Source organism: Oenanthe melanoleuca, chromosome 12 (genome assembly GCF_029582105.1).
Source record: "Oenanthe melanoleuca isolate GR-GAL-2019-014 chromosome 12, OMel1.0, whole genome shotgun sequence".
Classification (NCBI taxonomy): Eukaryota; Metazoa; Chordata; class Aves; order Passeriformes; family Muscicapidae; genus Oenanthe; species Oenanthe melanoleuca.
The window spans coordinates 14,505,632-14,530,866 of NC_079346.1; the positions used below are offsets into that span (position 1 = coordinate 14,505,632).

The 25,235-nt window shown below is 40.9% G+C and overlaps 1 protein-coding gene across 3 annotated transcripts in view; it reads right to left on the reverse strand.

The window, feature by feature from the left end:
- Nucleotides 1–2,832: 2,832 nt before the first annotated feature.
- Nucleotides 2,833–25,235, reverse strand: part of PBRM1 (polybromo 1) — a 55,697-nt gene continuing 33,294 nt past the window's right edge. The window contains exons 22-31 of one of the 3 annotated variants that reach the window (XM_056501337.1): nucleotides 24,262–24,407; nucleotides 23,824–23,981; nucleotides 22,980–23,163; nucleotides 21,622–21,832; nucleotides 19,026–19,227; nucleotides 15,115–15,273; nucleotides 11,260–11,415; nucleotides 8,924–8,994; nucleotides 7,319–7,535; nucleotides 2,833–5,945 (exon numbers count right to left, since the gene is read on the reverse strand). In XM_056501337.1, coding sequence (XP_056357312.1) covers nucleotides 5,773–5,945; nucleotides 7,319–7,535; nucleotides 8,924–8,994; nucleotides 11,260–11,415; nucleotides 15,115–15,273; nucleotides 19,026–19,227; nucleotides 21,622–21,832; nucleotides 22,980–23,163; nucleotides 23,824–23,981; nucleotides 24,262–24,407 — 1,677 coding nt within the window. In that variant the 3' untranslated portion in view covers nucleotides 2,833–5,772. The remainder of the gene's footprint in view (nucleotides 5,946–7,318; nucleotides 7,536–8,923; nucleotides 8,995–11,259; nucleotides 11,416–15,114; nucleotides 15,274–19,025; nucleotides 19,228–21,621; nucleotides 21,833–22,979; nucleotides 23,164–23,823; nucleotides 23,982–24,261; nucleotides 24,408–25,235) is intronic. The other 2 variants (XM_056501336.1, XM_056501338.1) reach the window with 2 other exon arrangements.

Genomic DNA, 25,235 nt, shown 5'->3' on the forward strand with positions numbered 1-25,235 from the left:
TCAGAGGGTTTGGGCAGTTTTGTTCTTCCATATCTGTAATATTTGTATTTAAATGAAGTGAAAATTTCATTGTATTTGGGCCTCTGCCATTAATTTAATGTTTGCTTAGTTCTTCTAAATAAACTAAACTGAATAAACAGTCTGGCTGTTGCATTTGGTATTGTGCATTTGGTATCTCAGCATAATGGAAATAATAATTTTGAGTTAGTTTTTTTTGTACTTACAGGAGCTGCTCTGGCAGCTGATTTGTTTTCTTTGCAGTGTGGCACAATTTTAAGAGAGCACAGATTGACTGCTCAGTGTTTGCTCAGCCCGCAGTGCTTGGAAAGTGCCCATGTCTGACAGGGACCAGAACAATGAACAATATCACCCCTGAGTCCTGGGGCAGGAAACCAGGGCTGGCTGCTGTGTCCCAGCAGTATTTGTTCCCTGCACAGTGACACCAGGAGCGTGGGAGGTCTGGTGCAGTGTAATCTTTGAGGATCCTACATTGATGCAATTGCTTAATTTCCATGGGTAGGGGTGCAGGCTGAAGGTGCAACAAAGAAGCCAATTCTTCAGATCAGCCTAAAACCAGGCCCGAGGGAGTTTGTGCCATTACAGGTGTTCTGTGCTGCCTCCTGTCAGTTGCTGTAAGTCTTCATCATCTGCAGAGACGGGGCAGCTCTGTAGATGTCAAGGTGCAGGTTGTCCACTTGCAAACAAAGGGGAACCTTCGTGTTGTGCCTTCCAAGACCTTGACCTGGAGGATTAGTGCTACTTGTGTTTTCAAGGCATAAAAACTGACAGAATAAAATCATAGAAATTAAATCGTATAAATTCATATGAAGTCAAAATAAATCATATTTTGACTGAGCAGCAAGTGAATTACTTGAGGAAAGCCTCTATTTCACAATAAGAACCTTTTCTTTAATTCCAAGGTAGAGCCCAAAACCCCATGCACAAGCTGCTTTCTGCAGTCACAGGTCATTGCACTGAAGTCAGTCCTGACCCTAGCAGTGCATTTAATGTATAAAGCAATAATAAAAAAGCCAGATTTTGAAAGCTGAGCTGCTGAGCTATAGCTTCATTTAATTTTATTTCTTGAGCCTCTTGAAACTCTCTTATACTTGCTTTCAAAAAACAAATAAACTTTACAATATATGTTTTGGGGTTTTTTTCAAGCAAGAGCTCTGTGCCCTAGTTATTTCTCAGGACATGGGAGCCTGATATGAAAACTTCCTGTGGCTTCCCTTAAGCACTCCTATAATAGAAGCAGAGTGTTCCACAGAGAGCTGTGAGCCAAGCCCAGTTCTCACTTCAGACCTCTTGCTTGTTTTGCAGTGACTGTTTCCCATTGGCAGCTGAGAGCACCAGGCACATTTAGAAAGCCTCTGGGATGTCTCCAGCCAGGCAAACACAAAGGGATAGAGGCTGCAGTCACTCACAAGCTGTCTGGTGTCAGGGAGCTCCATGTCACTGATCTTGGTGACTGCTGCAGGAATGAAATCCTCTGAGTTGGCATCGTCCCCTTTCAGGCAACACAGATCTGTTACGACAGAATACGAAGCTTGACATTTAGAAATCTGAGCTGCAGTCTCCAATCCTCAGTGTGTTTGCTACTGCTGACCCTTAGGCATTTTTAGATTTTGCCAGTCTCTCACTAATGTTGGAAATCAGAATAGCTGCAACTTCCCATTCCAGAATTCCACCTCATCCACTTGGGAATTTAGTATCAGTTTTAAAATACACCCCATCTTCAACAACTAAAGTCTTCATTTGGTTTTATAGTTTTGTTCTTGCTGACTCCTAATTCTGTGCTGTTTGCCTTCCCCAGTACTCTCTGACTCTCATATCCCTGTCTCCCTCCCACCCTCCAGCTCCCCCATCCCTCTGCTGTGGCAAAGGGAGCAGGGAGGAAGCAAGAGCTCTCCTTTGGCTCGGCACTCAGGAACACTGTGTGGCTGTTCCAGGAGTGAGCCAGGGTCACAGCTTCCACTTCTATCCCTGCCAAGCCCGTGTCAGCTCCAGGGCTGAGCACATCACTTCCTTCTGCAGGGAATTCAGCAGGGGCTTCAGCAATTTTGTGCACTTGCAGCCAAGAGTGAGCTATGTAGAGCTATGTACACTGATGATTGATCTTTAGTATCTCAGCCTAAGTAAGACATGGAGGATGATCAGTTTCCTCTGGGCAACTGCAACAGAAGGGTAGAAGTGCTACGAGACTGGCAGCCTGTGTGAAAGGCAGCATTTATCCCCCAGGCTGAAAACATGCATGTGTATTCATTAAATAATGCTGTGTTCTGACTGTTTAAATAGCTCTCTGTGAATTTTATGCCAGGCACACTTTGAGAGGTTCCTATCACTTAATTTTTCTTGCAGTTTGTACATAAAATTTCTATCCTTGGTTCTAATTTAATTGTGTAAAAGATGCTTTTTCCATGTTACTCATCTAATTTCCTCTATTAAACAGCTACATGGAAGACAGTCCTGAAACACATTAGCTTCCACATGAAATTAAGGTTTGCTGTTTGTTTTCAAACCAATTAATAAGGGGGCATCTGGGACTGACTGAATCTTACCACCTCCACTCAGCTGGTTCCCAATGCTTCACAGATTTTTCAAGGTTCGCTGTTCATGCTCGTTTATGGTTCAATTTTCAACACCACTGTTCTTATCACCTACAGGCACATCTCAAAATACACAGAAGAATAGAAAAATGATATTTTATCCACACACAAGCACATATGTACCAATGACTTGAGAACATCTGGATCAGCAACAGCCAGAATTACTTGAAATAAAATCATAACAGAAGTCTTAATGCAACACTCACACCTGGTTAATCCAAAACACTTTGCAAACTATTTTTATTCAAATTAAAAAGACTCAGGTAAACAAAGTGATGGTACATACATGTTATAAACCTGGTTAGCAGCTCAGCCTTCAGGAGTACAAGATCTAATGAAAAGCTAAGCATGGATAAACCAGGTACAAAAACATATGCTGAAAAAAAGTCACCAACATCAACATTTTGAAGTTTTACACGAACAGTAAATTTTCTCATGGAAGGGAAGGACTGAGGAAGAGAACAAATAATTCTTAGTTGTCTCCAACTGGTTTATGAAAATACCTGTCCTAGTTTTATCTATTTTCCATTCTCACAGAAGCCAACCATTGCCCACACATCCTTTTATTTTAATATGAAAGTTTTGCTTATGCCAGTACAATGAACGGCAGTGAAAAACAGATGAGGGGCTCAAACACCCACAAAGAGAGAAAAAGAGACAGACAGACATGTCTTTTTTTTTTTTTAAACCAGAGTGAGAAAAGTTTCTTTTGCTGGTTTTGAATTCTAGACTGTAGCCATTATATCCTAAATTTCACTGCAATTGACTGAAATGCCTCCAGTATAGAGAGAAACGATTTTGAAATAAATAAGGCTTAAAATAATTGATCAGGGCCAGCCCAGTGGCTTAGTGGTAGTGCTCTGCACTGCCTTGAGGGAGGAGCCAGGTTTTGTTTGCACTTCCAATCTCTTGCTCCTGGGCCAGAAAGAGCAGTGAAAGGAGGAATTCAGCTGCTCAGCAGGAGAGAGCCAGTGCTGCACATCTGCTCATCACTGACCTTCAGATAAATTAAACATCTGAGTTATACAGGCTCCAAAGGGAGTCCCATCCAGTCCTCAAAAGAAAATAAATAAAACAATAATTTAATTAAAATTCATCCCAGGTTCTTTGGTGTAATTTTTGTTAATGCTGAGAAGTAGGAGAATCTGGTGGTGTATTAGTACAATCCATGATAGTTCCAAATGCTCAAAAACTAGGATTTTGCTGCCTGATTCACTTCAACATCCAATCTTTGTGGCTAAAAACTGCAAAACCTACGGTAACTTAAACACATTTCATAAGGGTGGTCTAAGACTATTCAATTTCTACTTTATTAAATAAAATTGGTAATTTACAAAGGCCAGTAAAGAATTTTCTTCTTTTGTACCATGGGTGTGCTACCTGTAGGATTAGAAACTGTCCTTTCCCTCTATGTTGTTTTGTTCCATTTCCTTCACATCCATTGCACATCTGACCTAAACTTTAAGTGCCTATTTGTAATTACCTGGGGTATTCTGTGCAATGACTGGAGGATTGCAATAGGGGAGGGAGAGGAATTGGCCAGTAAAATTAAATCACAGTTTATACTTGCAAGTGACACTTCCCTCATGAGTATTAATTACATCAGCAAAACAAACCCCAAGATATCCAGTATTTGAAGGAAAATATTTAATTTAACCTTCTGCCAAATATACTGAAATGAAAATGTTCTGTACTAACAGACTTTAGAACTCATTTCCACATGATGAACATCTCTAGCATATATGAAGTGTATCAGTAAATCAGTTCATTTGGGCTGAGTTGCAGTGCCCACATTCCTGCTGACTTCCCAAATTCTTAGAGCTTTCCCAGTAACTTAAAGCAATCCAAAAGTATTAATTCTTTTTTCAAAATTAAATAAATGAAAGGATTTACCTTTAAACAAATAACTTTGTAGTCCAAAAGGTTGGTTAGTTATGAGGACAGGTAAGTCTTTAGCAGAAGGCAGCCACAACCTTGAAATTTGGCAAGAAGAGTCAATATCTACTTTACTTAGATTAAAAAAAGAAACAAAAACAAACCCAAACCCTTTGAAGGCTGCAATGCAAGTACTCTATTTCTCCAATGTACTGGGTATGCTGACCTTACACATACCATACCATACAGTAGTATTTTACTTTCAAGTTAATTTAAGCATCGAATTTCACTCAAATTTGCATTGCAAAACGTTCACTAAGGTTAATGAATACACTTAAAGAAAGCATACAAAAATGTCTTACAATGCCCAATCATGAACAGAGTACGTGTGAATTAAAAAAAAAAAAGTCACATTACTTCACTAACAGAACAAGTCGACTTTTCTCCCCTAACTTACCTTCCAAGACCTGGGCTGGTTCCCAGTTCTGCGGTTCCAGCACAGAAGGAAGCTTCCTTCAGGGAAGGAGCTTCCCTGCCCCACTATGGGTGTGGGGGACATCACAGAACCCCCAGCACAGGGCATGGCAGTGAAACACTTCCCCTCTAAGGGCCTGCCAGCACAGGGACTGTGTTACTGATTCAGGATCACAATGGCCTTGGCTACACAGTTAAATAACTGGACAGGACTGGACAACACGAGCAGTCGAGACACCCCTGTCCCGTCCACACCAGCACTTCCAGAGCTGCTGTGGCCACTCAGCCACCTCAGGGTTGACTTGGAATTCCAATTTTCCTTAGTGCCAAAGCACATCTTACCTTTAGCTTCTTCTAAGAGATCCTCCCTGTTGACACCCGAGCAGCTCTGCCCGAAGTGGCCAGCACACACACAAGCACAGGTACACACATTCTTATAGGATGTAAACTATGACTAATTCACATTCCACTGTATCAATCTGTAAATACTTTGTTTTCCTTTTTTTTTTTTAATATAAAAACAATGGCATCAGATTCTCAGCAATAAAGTATAAGAAAGATGAATCCTTGACTACACTCAACCAATTGTGAAATCGCCGTTTAAACAAAGGAAACATATGCAAAAAATCCGTGTATTTGATAAAGTCAACTTAATATAACAAAAAGTGAAATATGCTTATTAAAAGTGTCCTTATATAAAAATGGTCTTGCAATGTACAGTAAAATGCAATACAAATTATTGTTGGTTCTCTCTTCCCACCGAGTACCTAAACCAGCAATTGTCCCGCGAGCTCGTGGCAGGCGTGTGCTGCGCCTACACGTTCTCCAGGTTGTAGGCCTGGCGGATGTTCAGCGTGTCCCGCAGCATCAGGTCCCGCAGGCGCCACAGCGCGTCAGCCATGGTGGTGTGAGCCCCTTTGCTCTTCAGCCAGTGCGAGGGCAGCCGGCTCTCCTGCTCCTTGGACAGGTGCACGTCTCGTCTCCGCGCTGCAAAGCCAAACAACGCTCCAGTTACTACGGCCTTACCCTAGAAATGGGCAGACACAACTCTACCATAGAAGATACTCGTGAGAGGAATGTCGGATTTGTCTTTACAAACAAGCTGGTAGACAGAGTTAGCACTGAGAGATAAAAGAAACAATGGGATGGATTCCACTCACTGATTGATGAATGGGAAAAAAATTGTTTGCCTTGACAAGCAAACTGCAGGTTTGCTGATAAATGAGATTGGATATCAGAAGATGAAAGAAGCAATGGAGAAAAACCATGAATTCTATAAGAATTAAAAATTAAAAGGAAGGGTTATACATCAGAGGGGAATCTCAGGTGTCAGGCGTTCTGGGAAGTCTGTGCCTCTCAAGTACCTCAGCCCATGGGGAAAGAGAGAGGGAAAAGCAGCCAGGAAAATAGGATAAAAAGGGAGGCTGCATCCTCCAAAAATTTGAGAGATCCCAGGGGAATGTCCCATGGGCTCTCCCTTTATTCGAATAAAGCAAAGAGGACTCCTCTGTCTCCTTTTTGGACATAAACCTCTGGTGTTTGTGGATTAATTTTCCTGACACTTGTAACAGTGGTGGGAGTTTGCACCACTTAATCAATGCTTTGTCTCAGTCTCTTCTGCCTTCATTCAGAGCCAGGATTAAAAAATACACAAAGGAAATGGATTTTCTTGTGTTCAGGCTTGGTTGTTTATTACATCTTATCAACGAGTACAGAGAGTTCAGAAGCACTTGTAGCTACCTGCTAGAAGCAAGGAAAATGGAGAAAGACCCAACAGTCCAATAGAAAATTAACACCTATATTATTTATCCTTTTAACCCAATAACCAAAAATTCCCGTGACCCTCAGCATGACACTGACTGACGAATCAGAAACTACTGCCTGAAACCCATGAAGAAGAAGATGAATACCTAAAAAGACATCACCCAAAATCTTCCATCTTGTCCCATACTTATTACTATACTCTAGAAACCTCAAATATAAAACCCTTTACCATGTGAAAGCACACACTTTATTTAACTACACACCCGTGATTTTAACTTCATGAATCAAGTTTGAAAGCCTTCTCCAAGGCCCTCAGGAGGTCAGTTCCAGAAAACACAGAAAGCTTGAAAACCTCAGGTTTCTGGGATCCAACAGACACTCTACTTTTGCTCTTAGTATTTAAGCCCATACCATTGATACTTAGGTTTATACAACACTGGTGGAATTCACCTGTGGATAACATACATGTATTCTCAGTCTGTTGGTCTGTCTTTAGGCATTAATTGCATGTATATATTTTAAAAAGCAAACAGCAGATTTATTTAGCATTTTCTACAAAAGCAAAACAATGGGTTATGAGGAACCCAAAGCCTTACCTGCAAGGGTCTGGTCCCACTTGCTGATACTGTTTGACTCGGCACTGAGCCCCTCGATGTATTTCAGGTAGGCTTCAGAATGGAGGAGCCTCTGTGTCTTTGGTGGAGGGGAGACAAACATGGGGGTGCTGGGCTGCTGCATCACGGGCTGGCTGGCAGGGCTCTGCCCGGGGTACGGCGGGGGCGCCTGCTGGCCCGGCGGGCCCAGGATCCCGATCTGAAACAAAGCCAGCAGGCTCACACCCACAGCTCACACGGGGACTGCAGGCAACGCCCCAGCCTCGGGGCACCCTCCAGCAAGGCAGTTTAAACTCAGCTTATGTGCAAAAGCCTGAGAAAAGTTCCACTTTGTCCGGGAGATGCACAGAGAGAGGAAGTGCAAACCAACCATTCATACTCAACGGATATTGTCCATATTTCTGATTTATGTAAATATACTCTGGTTATAATCACCATATCTCTTCTAATCTTAATTACAACTTTTATCTCCTTTTTATTTCATGTTTTCTCCAGTTTCATCTGAAATACTGTGGTCTGTGAAGTGCAAAAATTTAACTCTAAAACATCTAATCCAAACTGACACAGATCCTTGGACAGCTGGGTTATTTCCATAGAATCTCTGTCAGGCAAAAATCTCAGGCAGGAAATTTCCAGTCACACAGAATTCCTACCACTGTGATCAACAAGACTCTTAGCACAGACATCCCATGGTCTGGAATAACTCAACGTCATGACATCAACACTTTACCACTTAACTTCTGGTACTCACAGAATCACAGCATGGTTTGGGTTGAAAGAGGCCTTAAAGCTCATCTCATTCTAAGCCCCTGCCATGTGCAGAGACACTTTCCACTAGACCAGGTCACTCCAAGCCCCATCCAACCTGACTTAAATGACTGGGACAGCCACAGCTGCTCTGGGCATCCTGTGTCAGTGCCTCTGAATGAGTAACTTCTTCCCAGCACCTAACCTAAACCTCTCCTCCTTTAGTTTAAAACCATCCTACCACTATCTGCCTGTGCACAGCCACTCTCACTCCCTTTCTTTACACCCTCAGGCCAAAACCACATTACTCTTTATAATGGAAAAATTTAGTCAATAAAATTGGAAATGTCCTGAACAGTTAATCTGCATTAATCATTAAGAAATATCAGATCATCAGTTACCCAAACTCAAATTCTGAACTGCCAATGAACATTTGCTACATCAGTTCATGAAATATGAATATTTTTACCTACTCATCATCAGGTGATAAAATGGGCAGTGTCCCCTCTGTGTCACAAAGCACACAAAACCTAAATTATCAGCAGTTTCACAGTATGCTGATATGACTCAGTTTAGTACAAAACTAAGACAAAACACTGCCTTGTTTATGCTTAAGTTACCTGACTGGGCAAACCTCCTGAGTGTAACAACAATTCAACCATCAAATACAGACATAACTCTCTGAGTGTGAGATGTTAACTGGTTCTAAACACATCAGAACATTTCATTTCTGCTCTCCTGGGAAAGCCTATGTGCATCCCTACATGTCTGAACTGGGATCCTGCTCAAATGCTGATTCTGAGCCTTAGAGCCTCATAGATAATGCAAAAAATTACTCACCTGCTGTCCAAAAGGACTTGCTCCTGGTGCTGGAGTGCCTACCATGGGGGACACATTTTGGCCTATAACACCTATATTCCAAAATATAAAATAATTAGTCTTACTTCAGAGCAGTGACAAATACCTCTTTGGTCTTCTATAGAAAGAATTTATACTTTCATATCACTGCTCGCAGTTATTTTAAGCAGATGTACAACATTCAAATATTCCCCCAATAAAAAAACTTCACAAGTTTCTGAATGAAAAAAAAGCCAACATGAAAACTACCAAACATTGATATGTGGCCTGTTGAATTATTTTAATTCGAGAAATGCAAAGTGATTAAATTTTGCTTTTCATGTTTTTTTCATGTTACTTAGTGATTACCTGACTGCATCTTTTCATTTATAATATATACCTTTAGCTTGACAGGATTTTCCTGAAGTCCTTTCCTTTAAGAAAGGAAATGCTGATCTGCTTTAGCAACACTTTACATTTCCTTGTGTTCAGTTTTGTAAAATATGTTCACAGCAGGATGAAATTCAAGCCTTTGCACAAATTCTGTTAGATCTCTCTAATACAAAATGCAGCTTGCAGGTCAAGCTTCAATAGACTTAAATACAGAATAATGAATATTTGAAATCAATGTCAAAAAAATAAAAGCTGTTTTTCTCAAGCATATTGGGACTTATCCCTGCTGCACAGAGTGCAGCACAACTGTGTCAGTCTTATATACAAAAATGAACAGATCTAAACAAGAGTCATGCAGTTCCTGACATTTTACATACAGATGGTCTGGTCTGAAAAAATGGAAGTTATGTGTGCTGCTGCTTTTCTTTCTGTTTGTGCCACTTCTTGTGTTCATTCATTAGAAAAGCTGCAGACTAACTGTGCTCTTCCTGAGAGTTTAATTTACATGAATTAAATGTAAGATTTCTCTATCAGTGATCAAAGGATGTGCCACTGGGTTTTACTCACTAAAGCATTTTTCAAATGCACTTTTCATTTGATCACAGCTCCCATTTTAAATGTGTCTGTACCAACAGTATGTCAGAAGTTGGGAAAAACATTGGTAACACAAGCTGTGGAATTATTTTTAGTCCAGAGGGAAGGGGTCTGGAGGAGGGCACCCCCCCTTTCCAGCATCAGAGCACAGCTTCACCCTCAGCCAGTTCAGCACCACTTCAGGTGTGGTCCTTCACTCCTCTCTGCTAATACATCCTGCCAGTTTGAAACACAAACATCCAGCCCAGGGCAGTGGGCACAGCCCTTCAGAGGGATGCACTGTCCTGGATTCACCTCCCAAGGTTTGGCTGCTGTGTGCTGTCACTGCACAGCTGCTGTCCTGCTCCCTCTAGGTGCCATGGCAGGGAATCGTGCACTCCAGCCAAGCTGCAGTGTAATGCTGATGGGTTTCATAAACACCAGGCAAGCAAACAAAAACTCCCCAACTCAAATGATTCATGTACAGATAAAACTCTTAACAGAGTTTCTGATAAACACAGTTGCAAGGGGGTATGGGGAGGCAAATGAGACCATTTTGTCCACAGCTTGTTTACTGCTGAACAGAGGGATGGCACATCTTTTTCACAGGCACATGAGTTATCAGAGGTAAAAAACAAATCATCAGGAAACAGATCAGAGGGCAGATGTTTTCCCCTTAAGTGGGACATGTTAGTGGCATTAACACTGGCAAAACATTTGTTTCATTTAAGCCTCGCTTTTCATCAAAAGTGTGGCAAAATTACAGCAAATGCAGCAGAAATGCTGTCAAAAATCAATTAAAAATTTGGCCACAGAGAATACTGAATTTCACCTTTTTCCTACATGTTTCCAGTTGCTGTTCTATCAGCAAGCTTGAATATGAACATTGTTTTACAGTAACACATCAGTGCCGCAGTGGCCAAGGAGTCTTACGTGACCAGGCTCATTTCAGTGCAGTCTGACATAAACACACTGAAAAAAACTCTGGTAAGGAATGAGAACAATAAATTTCATTTATAAGTCTACTTTAAATAAAAAAAGGATGAGTGCAGAGATGCTGTTCAAATGACATAAGGATATGAACAGCCTGATTTCAGCTTTTCACACTTCTGATAAACACAAGTACAATCATCAATGTTATTTTGTCTGGAACAAAACTCCTGCTGAGCAGCACTGCATTTCTCCAGTGCCCTTTCCCTAGGGCTTAGGGGACACGCTGTTGTGTCAGTGTTTGCACACCCCTCACATTCAGCAGTGCTGGTGCTCACAAACCAAAGCCAGGACCAGAACAAGCTGCAGAGAACTCCTGTAAGAATGGGTTAAACCAAGAACATGACCATGAAACCAAGAGGGAATGAGGATGAGGCTCTTACCGGGTGGTGGGATGCCTGGGATGCCTGGCATACCTGGCGGGAGTTGGTGGGGTGGTGGCACCCCTGGGTGAAGTGGCTGCATGCTGCCCATGCTAACAATGCCATCAACTGGGCCCTGCAAAGGTGGCAGCACCGGTGGATAGCCACTTATCATGCCTTGAAGGACACAACAAATTTCAAACATGCATCAATAACATGCAATATGGTCTACACAGTATGCACAGACATGCACTATCCACACACACACACAAAAAAAAGCACCTTTAGTACAGCAAGACAATACTACAATTAGTATCTTGCAAAAAAAAAAAAAAAAAAGAACAAAAACTAAAAATAAAAGCTGTAAATATGAAACACTGTATTTTGATGAATTAGTATTTAGTGTATTTGTATGTTTCTCACAGGGCAATAAATGTTGAATACTCAGATATGTTAACACAAGGCATAAATTCAGCCACAATTAAGTGTTACTAATGCAAGCAGTTTTAATACAGCTTAAAGCTCTGCCATCTGCATACAGATTACAAACACAACACTGACTGGCCAGCCCCACGGACAGCCCTGCTCTTTGGGCTAGCTCAGAGGCCACAAAAAAAAAAAAAAACCCAGACATTTTCCTGCAGTACACATGCAAAACTGATGCACAAAAGCCCTACAACATCCACATACTTGAAACTAATGGCAGTCAGTGATGGCTGATTTTTATTAAACCATCCCCGGTATGAATTAAGGAAGTAAAACAGATTTTAGACTTGGGTTTAAAGTGCTGGGCTGCAGTAACTTACACTCATGGCATTAGACTGAAGTGAAAGGACTTAAAAGGAGCACCTGCAGTCCCTCATAGAACTTCACTGTCCATGTCTGCAAGGTATCTTTAGAGGAAAATCAGTGCAAATACCTGTATTGTGCTGCTGCTTGAAAATTTAGTTTTCTGCATGTGAGGGAAGAAATCTGGCTTTGGCTCAGATTTTCTGTTGTCCATGTAGTGAACCTACCCAGTACTACTACACTCTGCTTGTTAGGTCCTAGAATGTTTAATTTAAATGGATGCATTGCCAGGTAAGCAAGGAAAGGGGTTGGAAAGACAATGAAAAGATGACAGAGGACAGAAGCAGGTCTAGAGAGATGAGGTAAGACAGAAATGCAGATTTGCTGGGACTTCTATACTCTGCTCCAAGAAACCACAGAGTCTTTGCCACATTCTCTGTAACTAATAAAAGAAACTTTCAAAACAGATTTCTGGAATTAAACTGGCCAAAAACTCTCATCAGTCCTGACTGAGAACAAAGCTGTCACAAGCTCAGGGTCTTAACAGGAGAAGCAGCTCCAAAATAAAAGCTAAATCTGTCACTTCCTCAGAATGTTACACAAAGTGAGAAACCTCTAATCCCAAAAGCTTTACATGGAGAAAACACCAAGAAAATAAAGAACTAATCTCCCTCAAGCCTTCATTTTCCACAGAGCACCTAGAATGACACATAAAATATGCTGTAGGTACCTATTTCAAATATCTGAAAACCTTATTTGTACCTCTTAATTACAGGGAAATCCATATTTCCAATGGAGAAAGGAAAAGAAGAAACACAACAAAAGCCTCCTTGGCATAAAGAGCTTTCACACTGTAGCTACTGCCTGGTACTTCCAGAGCACTCAGAGCCGCTCACACATCTTCAGTGCAGTTAATGCAGTTCTGAAGCTTTAAAACAAACAAACAAAAAACTCTCCAAGGAATCAAACCCATATTTATCAACCACGGAAGCTTTAATTCTACATTTCCAATTAAAATACTCAACAACTGGCTAATAAAGGTGCCATCAAATCTCCATAATAAATGAGTTCTTGTAGCTCATTCTGAGTAAGAGCCATTTTCTTACACCATGTATGAATTGCAAACTTTTGTTTTAAACTAGCAAACATGGCCAAACTATTTCCAGCTCCCACAACTGTGATTTGTCTTTGAAATTATTTAATTCTCCTGTGTTTTGTTATAACAACGTAAGATTAAGTAAACTTTTGCAATAACTAAATGTAGAAGACACTAAAGTGCTGCACACTAAGAGAAACATCTCAGAAGGCTTCCAGATTTCCTGGCCCTGTGGGCCATAAAGAAGTTCTGTGATGGAGAAGCTCTCTGAATTAGAGAAAAGCAATCCAAGGATGGAGGAGGATATGAAAGAGGTCCAAACAGAACAAGACACTTCCAGGTAGGTCTTGTGAAAATCAAAAGATGAAAGACTGTTTTTCAAATGGATCACAAAAGTAGAAAGAGTTTAAAAGGATCTGCTCCATCATCTGTTTTAAGGAAGTATTTCCCAAAGCCAAAGTGAAGAGCCTTGAGTGTTGATCTGCTTGAATAAGACAATGGCCTAGAGGTTTGCTGTCACAGGAAATAAAGTAGCATGTGTAGTTGGCAGAATGCACATTTCTGGGGAAGTTTTCAGGAAGTGTTAACAGCAAGTATTACTGCCCATCAACACCTGCCTCCAAAAATTGTAAAAGTCACTCAGTGCCAAAAAACCCAAGAACTAAACTAAGAAAACACAACACAAGAGGATGGTATTTCTACATATTCTAGATTGAAGTAAATTACTCACAAAAGAGATCAGCACTGGGAAACTCTTTTTTTCCCCCCTCCTTTTTCTTAATATATGCACAGATAAGTGTACACACACACACAAACATACACCAACTGCAAACAGTTCAGAGGGAAATTATCATGAACAGAGTGAAAAAAAGCCAAAAGAAAAATGCAACTCAGTGTAAACAAATGCTTTGTAACCTGCAGATCATGAACCAACTAAGGAATGTGCCTTCAGTTAAACATCCATGCAGCCTATTTACTGAAAGGGGATTTAGAGATGAAAACGCTTCAGGCTGTCAGCTTGAAATAAGGCCACAGCCTGTGAGATGAGAAAGAAAAAGAAAAATGACAAAAGAATAAATTGAATAATTGGAATGTCTTAAGGGAAAGTTAAAAAGACCCCAAAACTCAAACCAAAAACCTTCCAAATACTCATTTTTATCTACTCGGCACTACTTTGACCTTGACTGAAGCAATTTAATTCTTATTTTAATTAGAAACTGGGGAAAGAAAACACCTATCAGGTCACACCTAATTAATTTTCTCACCCATGTATGGCTGATTTCCATACAAGAGTCTTCAGTGGACTACATTGTCTTCAGATCTGATCCTGAAAATACTTACTCTGAGCATACTCCCTATGAAATCAAGCCGGATTACAACTGGTAACGAGCTCAACACCCAGCAACAGGGACCTCGTGGAAGAGTTCTCCAAGCTCAGTTCTATTCTGAAAAATAACCTGATAAAACCAGCAATGTTGTCATTTTGTCTTTGTTTCTGCAACGGCTCTAGATCCTGGTCTGCTCTGCTTACCAGTGCCTAACAGGCAGTTCCACAGCTTTTGCTTGGATTTAAAATCTGGGTTAGACTCTGTTGGCCTCTCACCTCCCTGACAATTAAACCCCCAACAATTTCCCTCCTGCTTTACCACTGCCACGATGCTGCATGCACTAGAAGACTGCTCAGCTGCTGCTCCTGTGCCACAGCAGGACTAAAGGTGAGCTCTGCAGGGCAGAGTGAATAAACATGACTGCACACTACCAGAACAGGACACTGCATGAGGACCCTGCTTCCCTGCTCTTTCCACAGGCTGCTCTCCACTGGAGCAAGTCACGCTGGCCACCAGCCACCGCTGCGCTAGGCACGTTCATCATGAAGAACGACTGAAGAGTTTGAGCTTTTGCTTCCAACGTGACCCAAGAGAGTGTTCAGAGTTATGAAGGGGGTTGATAAAGTGGATGAGGAAAAAATGGTCATAGCTCCTACGTTTTACCTGCAACGGGTGTCAACTGCTGATTGAGCATTCCCATTGGTGTTGGTGGCGGCACCACCCCCATAAGAGCCCCGACAGGAGTGCCTGCCCGGGGGGAGGAATTCTGCTGCTGTGCTGCTCGCTCTCTCTCCTGCTGCTCAGCAACTTTAGCTGCCCGCTCTGTAAAAGTATTTTAGATTTTCAGTTCTGTTTTGTAACCCAGACTTTCAAAATATTATCTGTTCATTAAAAAGGACTAGTCAGACACTGGCATAGTTTAGTCAAATATAAAGTAGAACAGATGAATCTTTTTTATACAGCATATGATTTGATTTCATGTGGCTGCAGCTAAGACTTTTAGAGAACCTTTCATGAAAAAATTTCCACAAAGTTTTATCTCTTCCAAACAAAAATTAGAATAAATAATAAAATAGAAATTAAAAAAAAAATTAAAAACAAATTTGATGATAATAACAACAGCGTTACCAACATGAAGCAGCAGTCCAGCACTAGGCTCGGTCCGCACTAGGATGTGGCAAAACATTCCCTGTTTTGACACCACTGGCTCAGCCAAACCAGCTGCAGCCAAGGCCAGCAGCTCTTGGGTGGATCCTCTGCCAGCTGCTGTGGGAACTGAAGCCCCATGTCTGCCAGGTGTGCCCTAAAGAATGCTGCAAAGAGCAGACAGCAGTGCCAGCTGGTGGCACAGTCAGTTGTGGGCTCCCCGTGTATTTTACTGCTGATGCAGCTGAAAAGTGGTGGCAAAATCGGGGAGCATTTGTAAAGTTTCCCTAGTGCAGATTGGTCCTTAACTTTTGGAACATAACAAGCAGCAGGTTTTGATAAACCAAAAATACTTTTCTCTGCCTCTTTCTGTCATTTCCCCATTTGGTCCCCTATGAGTTATATTTTTTTTTCTGAAGATGTCTAACTCACATTGTGCTGCTCACTGGAGGTCATGTGTGTCCTTTGTACGATGAATCTGGTCATTATCTCAATCAAGTCTCTCACTGTGACTGCAAGAACAAAAGATCTACTGCATGGTAATCTGACCAGAGGACAATTTTATATTAAGGGAAGGGCAAAGGGTCATGGGAAGAAGAAAGAAAAAAACAAAAACCAAGCAAACAAAAAAGGAGATATACTGAATGCCCACTCCAGGTGCCTTGGGGCCATGCAAGGTCCTGCTTTGTTTACTCTGAACGTTGTGTCGACTGGCACAATGAGGAACAAGGAAGAATAAATGGATGCAGGGTACATCTCCAGCAATTTTTAACAACAGTGAATGCAGGGCTATGAGTTCTCTTGCAGTTGGTGAAAGATGGAAACTGCCACTAAACCAGCAATCAAGGTCCTCTGTCCAACGAAGGCTAAGAAGAAGCTCATCAAGGAGATTAAGTTATGCATCGGGCCAGTGTTACTCACTTCCTCGAGGACATGACTTTGAACATCTACCACACTTTTGACTCCTCTAGAACCTGTTTGTGCAGCTTCTAGCACTACTTCCACACACTCAAAGACCAGTTTCACTTCCTTCCTTCTTCCCACTTCTGCAATTTCAGGCAGTGATGACGACGCAGAGAAACTTCTACATTTAATACAGGCAACTCAGATGCGGTTGAGCACAAAATACACAAGATATTTAAAGGTAGATCCTGAAGTAGAAAAATGAGAAAATCCTCTCCAGAGCACAGCAAACACTTTGGGAAAAGATGAAGCAGTTGTTCTGACTCTCACCTACTTTTGGCCAGCTAAAAAACAAAAAATGGTCAGACAAAAGCAAAAGAGACACTCTGATGAATGAGAAATTACTGTTAAAGTGTTCAGCTTTATCAGACTCCAGAGTGCTGAGGTTTGAAGAAGGACCTGATGTAGGACACTACTCAAGTTCTACCTAGCCCCTATCCATGCCCTGACTGCCACAGAAGTAACAAATGGAATAATACTGTCAAAGGGAATTGGAGGAGGTATCTGAAAGTTCAGCCTAAAGCATTCACCCTAACACTCAATAATAAACCCAAATCACATAGGCCAGGATTTGAGATCATTCAAACATTTCCAACACATCTCAAGAGACAGGAAAGAGACCTGCTTTGAACAGAGTTTTTCCTTAAAACAGGCCTTTCCCTCAATCCCATGCATTCTTGTATTTTACTCTATTTAGCCATGCAGACACTTCCAATACAGCCTCTTCTCTGCCCAACTATTTCTAAAAACAACTAATACCCTCCACACAAACCAAACAAAACTATAAGTGGCTCAAAATGGATCTAAAACGTAAACTACTTCTCACCAGAAAATGGCAGCACCCTTTTTTCACTGAGATGCCAAACCATATCCACTCTCTGCTCCCTGGCTCACATCCACACCAGGGAACAGATGAATTCTGACTCCTCACAGTGGAAGGAGTGGAGTTTCTCTCCTTTCACACATGATAAGCACAATTCTGACACTTTGTTACCCCATCCCAACCCCTCAAAACCAAGTAAAAGCAGGTCTAGTTCAGGACAGACACCAAGCCAGGGACACTGAAGCTCAAACCCCAAAAGCTTTGGAAAATTTTAATTGAGAAGAAAGATTAGAAGGGAAGCACACAGACACTCATTAACACGGTGGACAAACAGAGCCCTCCTGCAGAAGTGCAGGGCTTCAAGCTGCTCTAAGTGAGGAAGCAGTGACATGCCAGCCATCCTCCTGCTGAAGAAGGAGACTGTAAGGACAGATCTGCCAATAAAAAGATCACACATGCACCTAGAAGGGTGGAAAAGGAAACTACAGAACAAAGTAAGGCCCCAGCAGTCTCACAAAGAAAGAGCGTTACCGTTTCCCTTCGCAGCATTTGCAAAGCAAACTTGCACAGAGCAAAGGGTGCTGTGTTACCCTCCAGAGCTGCAAAGAGGTGCTACTGAAAATTCAGAAAGGACTGAGATGGCTGAGAGGGGACAGTGACAGCATGCAAGCTTCCAGCTTCAAGATCAAAGCTGCCTTTAAGTTATGGGTGTGCAGAAAACCTATCAAATCTCATTTTCAAAGTTATAACTGAATTGGGCCATAACTTTCCAGGGTGGTGGAATGTTCCTATCCAAAGGAGCATTTTCTTTCAATAAAGTTGCATCAATACAGTAGTTAATAGTGTTGACATGCTAGAGTACTAGAGAAATAATTATGGATGTTAAGCCCATGTATTTGGCTTGGGTAAGGGCTGGCTGTTAAAGATCTACTCTATTTTATTTTAATCAAATAAAAGTTAAAACACACTGACTATTTACCAGAAGGAATGGAAGGAAAGGAGGGAGGGAAGAAAAGGAGGAAGGGAAAGAAAGGAAAGGAGGGAAGGAATTGAGGAAAAGAAGGGAGGAAAGGAATAAAAGATACGTCTAAAGTATCTCATGATTATGGAATATTCCTAGGCTCACTTCAGGATATGAAATCTCTCGACAAAATCAGTTACAAGAGTTGATTAATACTGTACTGAACAATAGGTCATATTTACAGTACAGTCCTAAGCCTCTGAGGACTCTAAGTACTGTTAATAAAGAACTTTTCCACACTCCCCTGTAAGCCTGTCTTACCTGTTGCTACAGCTCTCAAGAGCTTCTCTGTCCTTTAAGGAAACATTGGCAAAATATTTTTCCAACTGACTTCTAGCCCAGGAGCTCCATACCCCTTTATTTCTAATTTGTTCCCATTTTCTTGGTCTTTGTTAATATGGTTATTTGTGGCAAAGACATTTTAATTATCAGTTGTGCTCTACATAACTGAAACATGCATTTTGCTCCTCTTCAGTCATCTCTCAAGATGAACTCCTCTTTAAGGTACATCCAGACACAAACATAAATATTTTCTTTTATTAAACCTGTCATCTGAACAACAGAAAGTGTTGAGAAAGAAAAAAAGGCAGAAAAGAGTTCAGCATCTCAGTTTTTACTTACCTTCATATTCTGCTTTTTTTGTTGCTTCCAAGTTTCTCCATTCAGTTCCTACAAGTCTGCTGAGCTCTCCAAAGGAGTAGTCAGGGTGCTGAGCTTTAATCACAGCTCTCATCTCGCTGCTAAACAAGATGTACCCACTCATGTTGATCTTCCTTTTTGATCCCTCCTTCTTGGTACTGCCCTTAACAGACTTGGGAGTGGACTGTGAGAAAAAGCAGTTATGACCACAAGTGTACAAAAGAGAAGGCCAGAAGAGAACAAAAGGAATTGTGTCATGTCACAGATTTCATCCATTGAGCTGTTCAGAGATGATGCCAACACAAGTTGAGTAAAATACTTTATTAGCCATCACACATTTCAGGAAAATACTTCCCCACTTCCTCCTTGGCCTTTGCAATCCCTACTCTCCCTCATTCCACCTTCTAAATGTTATTTTGCCTGTCAGACCTTCCTTTCTCTCCAGTGTTCACTTCTCACTATATAAGTAGCCATTTCTCCCTGAAAAACCAAAGCCCAGTTTTGTTGATCACTGTTTACCTGCATCACAGGTTCACACCATGTTCTTATGTTGATGAGTAACAAAAATTCTGCTCCTTTGAATTTCCTACTATGGATGCCCCCGGTGAGAGCTCCTTGATGTTTTCAACCACCAAAAAATTAACCTGTTCTAGCATCTCTATACTGAGATACCACAGCTGGAGCCTCTTTTTGAAGGTCCTTCCATCTGTATTTATCACAGGAGACCATAATTCATCCATACTCTGACCAGTAAGACCTATAAATGTATCATAACATCAAAACCCTCTGAAGGCCTTTCTCATACCCCAAATGTTACAAATCTGTCACATTTTGAAGTGTCATTGTTTCCAAGTACCTGGTGGAGGCTAAAAAGGAAACAAAAACATATTTATCTGTTTCCTTCCTTTCCTGAAATTCTGGCCATGTTACTGACTCTTTCTACTTGCTGCTTTGACCCCACAGCTCACTCTCCTCTCAGCTAAAAACATTTTAGTAATACCAAGATACTTTAAAAGTCCTGCTTATCAATTTAAGCAAGATGAACTGAGCCTGTTTAAATGTGATTCTAAACTCCACTATACTAACTTGCAATCCATCCTTGAAGTTTCCATTAGGAACCTAAAGACAACTTGTCTGGAGGAAGTGAAGAAAACTCTACACAGGGTTTTGAATGATACACAGGGCAGATACAATTTCAATTCCATCCTGGCTTCTTGGGCAAGCCCAAACTGACAGATGGAGAGCTCTCAAAAAAGAGGGAAATCTAATCATACATTTGGCCTCTGACAAACCTGCAAATAGACAGCTACAAGTTCACCAGCTGTTTTAGCCTATACCACTCTTGCAACAGTTTTGATAGCAGCAATCTAATGTAAAAGCCTCCCCACCAGCTTGGAAGGGCAAATCATTGAAGAAATCATAAGAATTCCACACTTGGTTCTTGCATTCTGTTCTTTTCCATCTCCCACACACACATTTTTAAATGAAGAGTCTTTTCCACTGGAGCCAGATAACTGCATATTTACTTTCAGACTTGTGAAAAGAAGGAATCAACCAGGACCTCCATTTATGCCTTTTCTCAGCCATACTGCTGAAGCAAAGAATGAAGCTGCACATCTTTAAGTACTTTGACTTGATTCACAGTGAACTGCAGCAGGAAAGCATCTCCCACCTATCTGCCAAGCCCCACATATTCAGTTGTCCTGTCTCCTCTTATACTTAAGTGTTATAAGAGCTTCTTTGGTGGCAGAAGAAAAAAAGAGTTTAAAAGTTCTGGGGTTCAATAGTTGTTAGATAAAATTCCACTTCTATTGGAATACTCTTCAAGAATTTTCAAGCTGCTTATAAAATTCAGCATGTTAAACAAGAGCAGTGAGCAATCTTGCAAGGGAAAATGCATTTGGTGGTTGCCCACATGGTAAAACATCTCACTCAAACCAAGCAAAGGACTTCAACTTCAGCAACTCCTTCACAACATCCAAAGCCATTTCTACCCTGGGGTCACATCCTTTCAATGTAATGCAGCAAAACCCCATACTGCTGGTCAAAAAGGTGTCTGAAACTCCCATTCCCAGCAGATCATTCCCATTGCCTCTTTAAGACTGGCATTAGCCTGGATGTGGGAGTATGGTGACACAGATAAAGGCTTTAATCCAGTTGGAAACAAACTTTTTTGGTTAGTTGAATTTCCAGCTAAAGCAGTTCCTCACTCTGCTTCCACACTCAAATTCCAGGGCTTGTGTAAGAAAATTTGTGTTGAATTTTATATAAAGACCTGATACTTCTCAACAGGTGTCACAGAAAACCTCATTATTAGAAACAACACTAATACATAAAAATGTATCCTGGGTTTTCCTTAGCTGAATGACTTCCTTTAAAAATATTTTAATGGAATGAAGCACTATCACCTAGATATCATATTGGACATGCCAAAATTGGTTTGTCATTTACTCCATACACTTATAAACTTCAGCGTCAATCCTTTGATTGTATATGATAAAATGTTACTTTCTTCATTCAGATTGGGAAAAGAAAGTGGAATATAAAGGTTTAAGGGTTCCTGAAGGAAAGTCCTTACCTGTGGTGGAGTATAAGGCATTATATCCAAATCACTGGCTAAGGGGGCCTGAAGCTGAGGCATAGAAGGTGTTTCAGTCATATCACCTTCCTCTTCTCCCATCTCTTCCATGTCCTCATCACCTCCTTCCAACTCAGCAAATTTTGCTTCCAGCTGCTGAATCTTCTTTTCCAGTAGAGGAGATGGCTCTTTCTGAGGAACTATGGGTTTTCTGGAAGATGGAGGAGGAAGACAAAAAGCAGCTAAGAACAGAATCATACCTTATAGGAAAACAAACTTGTTTTTGAAGAGAAGATCAACTTTTCTCAATTTCTGACTGAACAATATAGAAACAATGGTGACTTGTGCCTATGCTTCCTTTCAGAACTCTGAGCAGAACTAATTTTGTGTCTATGGCCACTGTTTTATTTCAGTCCTTGTTAGAAGGATTTTTTATGAGTTAGAAGGGGATTTCAATAAAAGTACTTAATTTCTACAATAGAAGGCAGTCAACACCACAGCTTCCTCAGATATCACATTTTAGAAGTTAATATTTTTACTAATATGGATGCTCACTGAAAGACTTTCCTTAGTCATAACGAGGACTTAAGTATTTTCACAATACATAAGAAAATGTACCAATCTGATCAACAAATGACATTTCTTGAAGTCACAGGAATAAAAAGAAAACATCCATTGGTATTAAGACCATAAAAAGACTGATGCTATCTGGATTTCTTTCTAAGAGTGTGGTTATCTGAAATCACACCTCTGACTTCTGTGGATGGCCTGGGTCAGGCTGGGATGGGGTTAATTCCCTGCACAGGTGCTGTGTTTTGGATATGTGAGATAATAGTGTGGATAACACATTCTGCTGTAATTAGTGCTGCCAGCTCAACATCAAGGCCTTTCCTCTACCCCACTCTGTGCCCCAGCAGGCTGGGGCTGATTTGGGAGTGGAGACAACCAGGACAGCTAAGCCAAACCAACCAAGGGGACATTCCATACTCTGACATGGTGCTCAGCCATAAAATACAGGGAGAGAAGGAGAGGGCAGGGTACATTCAGGGTTGTAGCATTTGTCCTTCCCAGTAACCATTCCATGTGCCAAGGCCCTGCTTTCCAGGAAACAGCTAAACATCTGCCTGCTGATGAAAAGTAAGGAATTAATTCCTTATCATGCTCTGTTTGAGAATGTAGCCTTGCTTCACTTTTCCAACTGCTTTAACTCCTGTTGTGAGGCAGGAGATTTTCTCCTTCTGCCTTTCAGATTCTCTCCCCTATTCCAGTGTGGGGCAGTGACCAAGAGGCTGAGTGAGGGCTTAGCTGCCAGTCCACCACAATCCAGAAGAGCACTCAGGTGACCCCCTCATTTTTACCTAAAATAGTATATTTCATCATCTACAACTTTTGCAGACAGTGAAAATCTCTTCAACCCCTTGAATTTCTTCATTTGTTTGTCGCTTTCGTTGTAGCGGCTCTCGCAAAGAAAAACATCGTTTTCGGAGATTTCTGTTGGTCTGCAGGAGAGGAAGTCTTTGAATGACAGAACGACACACTTTCCTGCAGAAATGAAAGAGCTGGGTAAGAAGGCAGCCACACTTGCAGACTCTTTTTTTAAAGTGTGGAAAGTCCATTTTTTCGCCTGTCTTGTAAGTTTGGAAGATTCCTGGCATTTGGTGCAACTACAGAAAATACATCAATTGATATTCCAATCAAACAATGCCACTCACAAGAAACCTACAGCAACTTAATGCAGCTTTTGGATTTTTTTTAAGAACTAGAGAATCCACAAAATCACAAGCCCCCATGATCACTGTCAGTTACCACATTTATCACAGCACTGTAACTCCAAAACAAAGTACACAGCTTCTGCAACACATCAAATTTCAATCTACTCCTCTTTTCAACTTTCCAGATAATATGTACTGGAGTAATTACGTTCATATTTAAGAACACTGGAGTTTTCTGTTCTCTGGCTGCAAACAATGTTCACTTTCATATCATACATGTAATTCCCTCATTGTAAAAAAGCTTCCTTGTAGTGAATTCTCACCACAGGTCCCACAGGCAGGAATGGATATTAGAAACTGTCTGAATAATATCTCCTACCTCCCCCAATAAAAAAGACACACTTGGAATCAAGCCTACACATAGCCTTCAAGCACTTCAGATTGTGTAGAGAAAGAAAATGTCCATCAGATTAAAGCTGACAATAATTACCCAAAATGCAAGTCATGGGACAAGTTTCTTCCAAGTTACTCAAAAACACCTCCTTCTTGTAGAACATTTTCGTTGGCTCATGCTCAGTTTCTTCAGGATGTATAAAGATTGGACCAAAGAAATATGCAGCTCCATCTCGTACCCACATCTTCTCAATTCTGCAAAGAAACCAAGGATGAACGACCATTTCTCCCAAATGAGGCAGTAGGGTGTTCAGAAAGACCATCAGTGGAAAATGAATGCACAACAGCCAATTCCAACTGTACAACTGGACCAGGTTTTTATCAGGCAGCTGAAATTCCACCTCAATCTATCAAGACCTTGTAACACTTCACTCACATTTTTTCCCATTCTCTTTTATACCTTTTTGCAACCAGCCCCATTTTAATCCAAGTTATTTTGACAGCTGTAAACTGCAAAAAAAGAAGTTGTCCCTACCTTCCTACACGAGGCCGCACCAGCCCGTGAGATTTTATGAAGACACAGTCCCCAACCTTCAGCCACATGTCATTGTAGCAGAGCTGCTCAAAGTAATGGCAACCAGGTTCCCCATTGGACATTTCTACTGGAACATCTTCTTTGTCCTGCAGAAGAGGAAACATTTAGAAACTTGAGGAAGGAGGAAAACAAGCACAGAAATAAAGAGATGCCAGGTACCAATAAAAGGCTTTGCTCTATCCTTATGTTAACAATAATAGATAAGCACTAAGCAGAGAAGTGTGTGCAAAAGTTTCCTGAATAAAAACTGCAAAGTCAAAGATACCCTCCCTGTCTGTCACAAGCTTTCCTATTTAACAAAGCTCTGATTTTGCCACAATAGTAATTTACAGGTCCTTTTTTGTTCTAGTGCTTCAAAGTAAACTGGCCAAGCTAAGCTTTGACAGCTTTGATGATTTAAAGATCAGTAATGTGCTTAGGAAGCAAGAACTGAATATATATGGCCAAGCTAACAGATATAAAATTATAATGATTCAACTCTCTTATACAATAATATGAGCACCCCATGTATTGCTTACAAATTCATACCCCCTATTTAATTTCTTACTTTTTGGCAAAAATTCAAATTGTGCCTCATTTTAATCTTTCATCCTGGGATTCCAGAAAGCCAAGGAAGCATAGGCAGTCTCACCAAGGCATGGAAGAAAAAGATCCTATGAATTTTAGTTCTCTCACCAGAATTAATTCCATCTTTTGTCATGATGTGAATAAATACACTACTACACACTGTGTGTCTCACAAAAGCTGACAATGGGTGTGCTGTGTTCTCAGGTTCTGTTTGAAAATGCAAAGTGGATTTTTCATGTTTTTTTAGTAATTTATGATATTTTATGAGTAATTTATTTTTCCATGGCTCCAAATTTATTTCAGACAAAACTAATTAAATTTAGCTGATTTTAATACATTTACCTAAA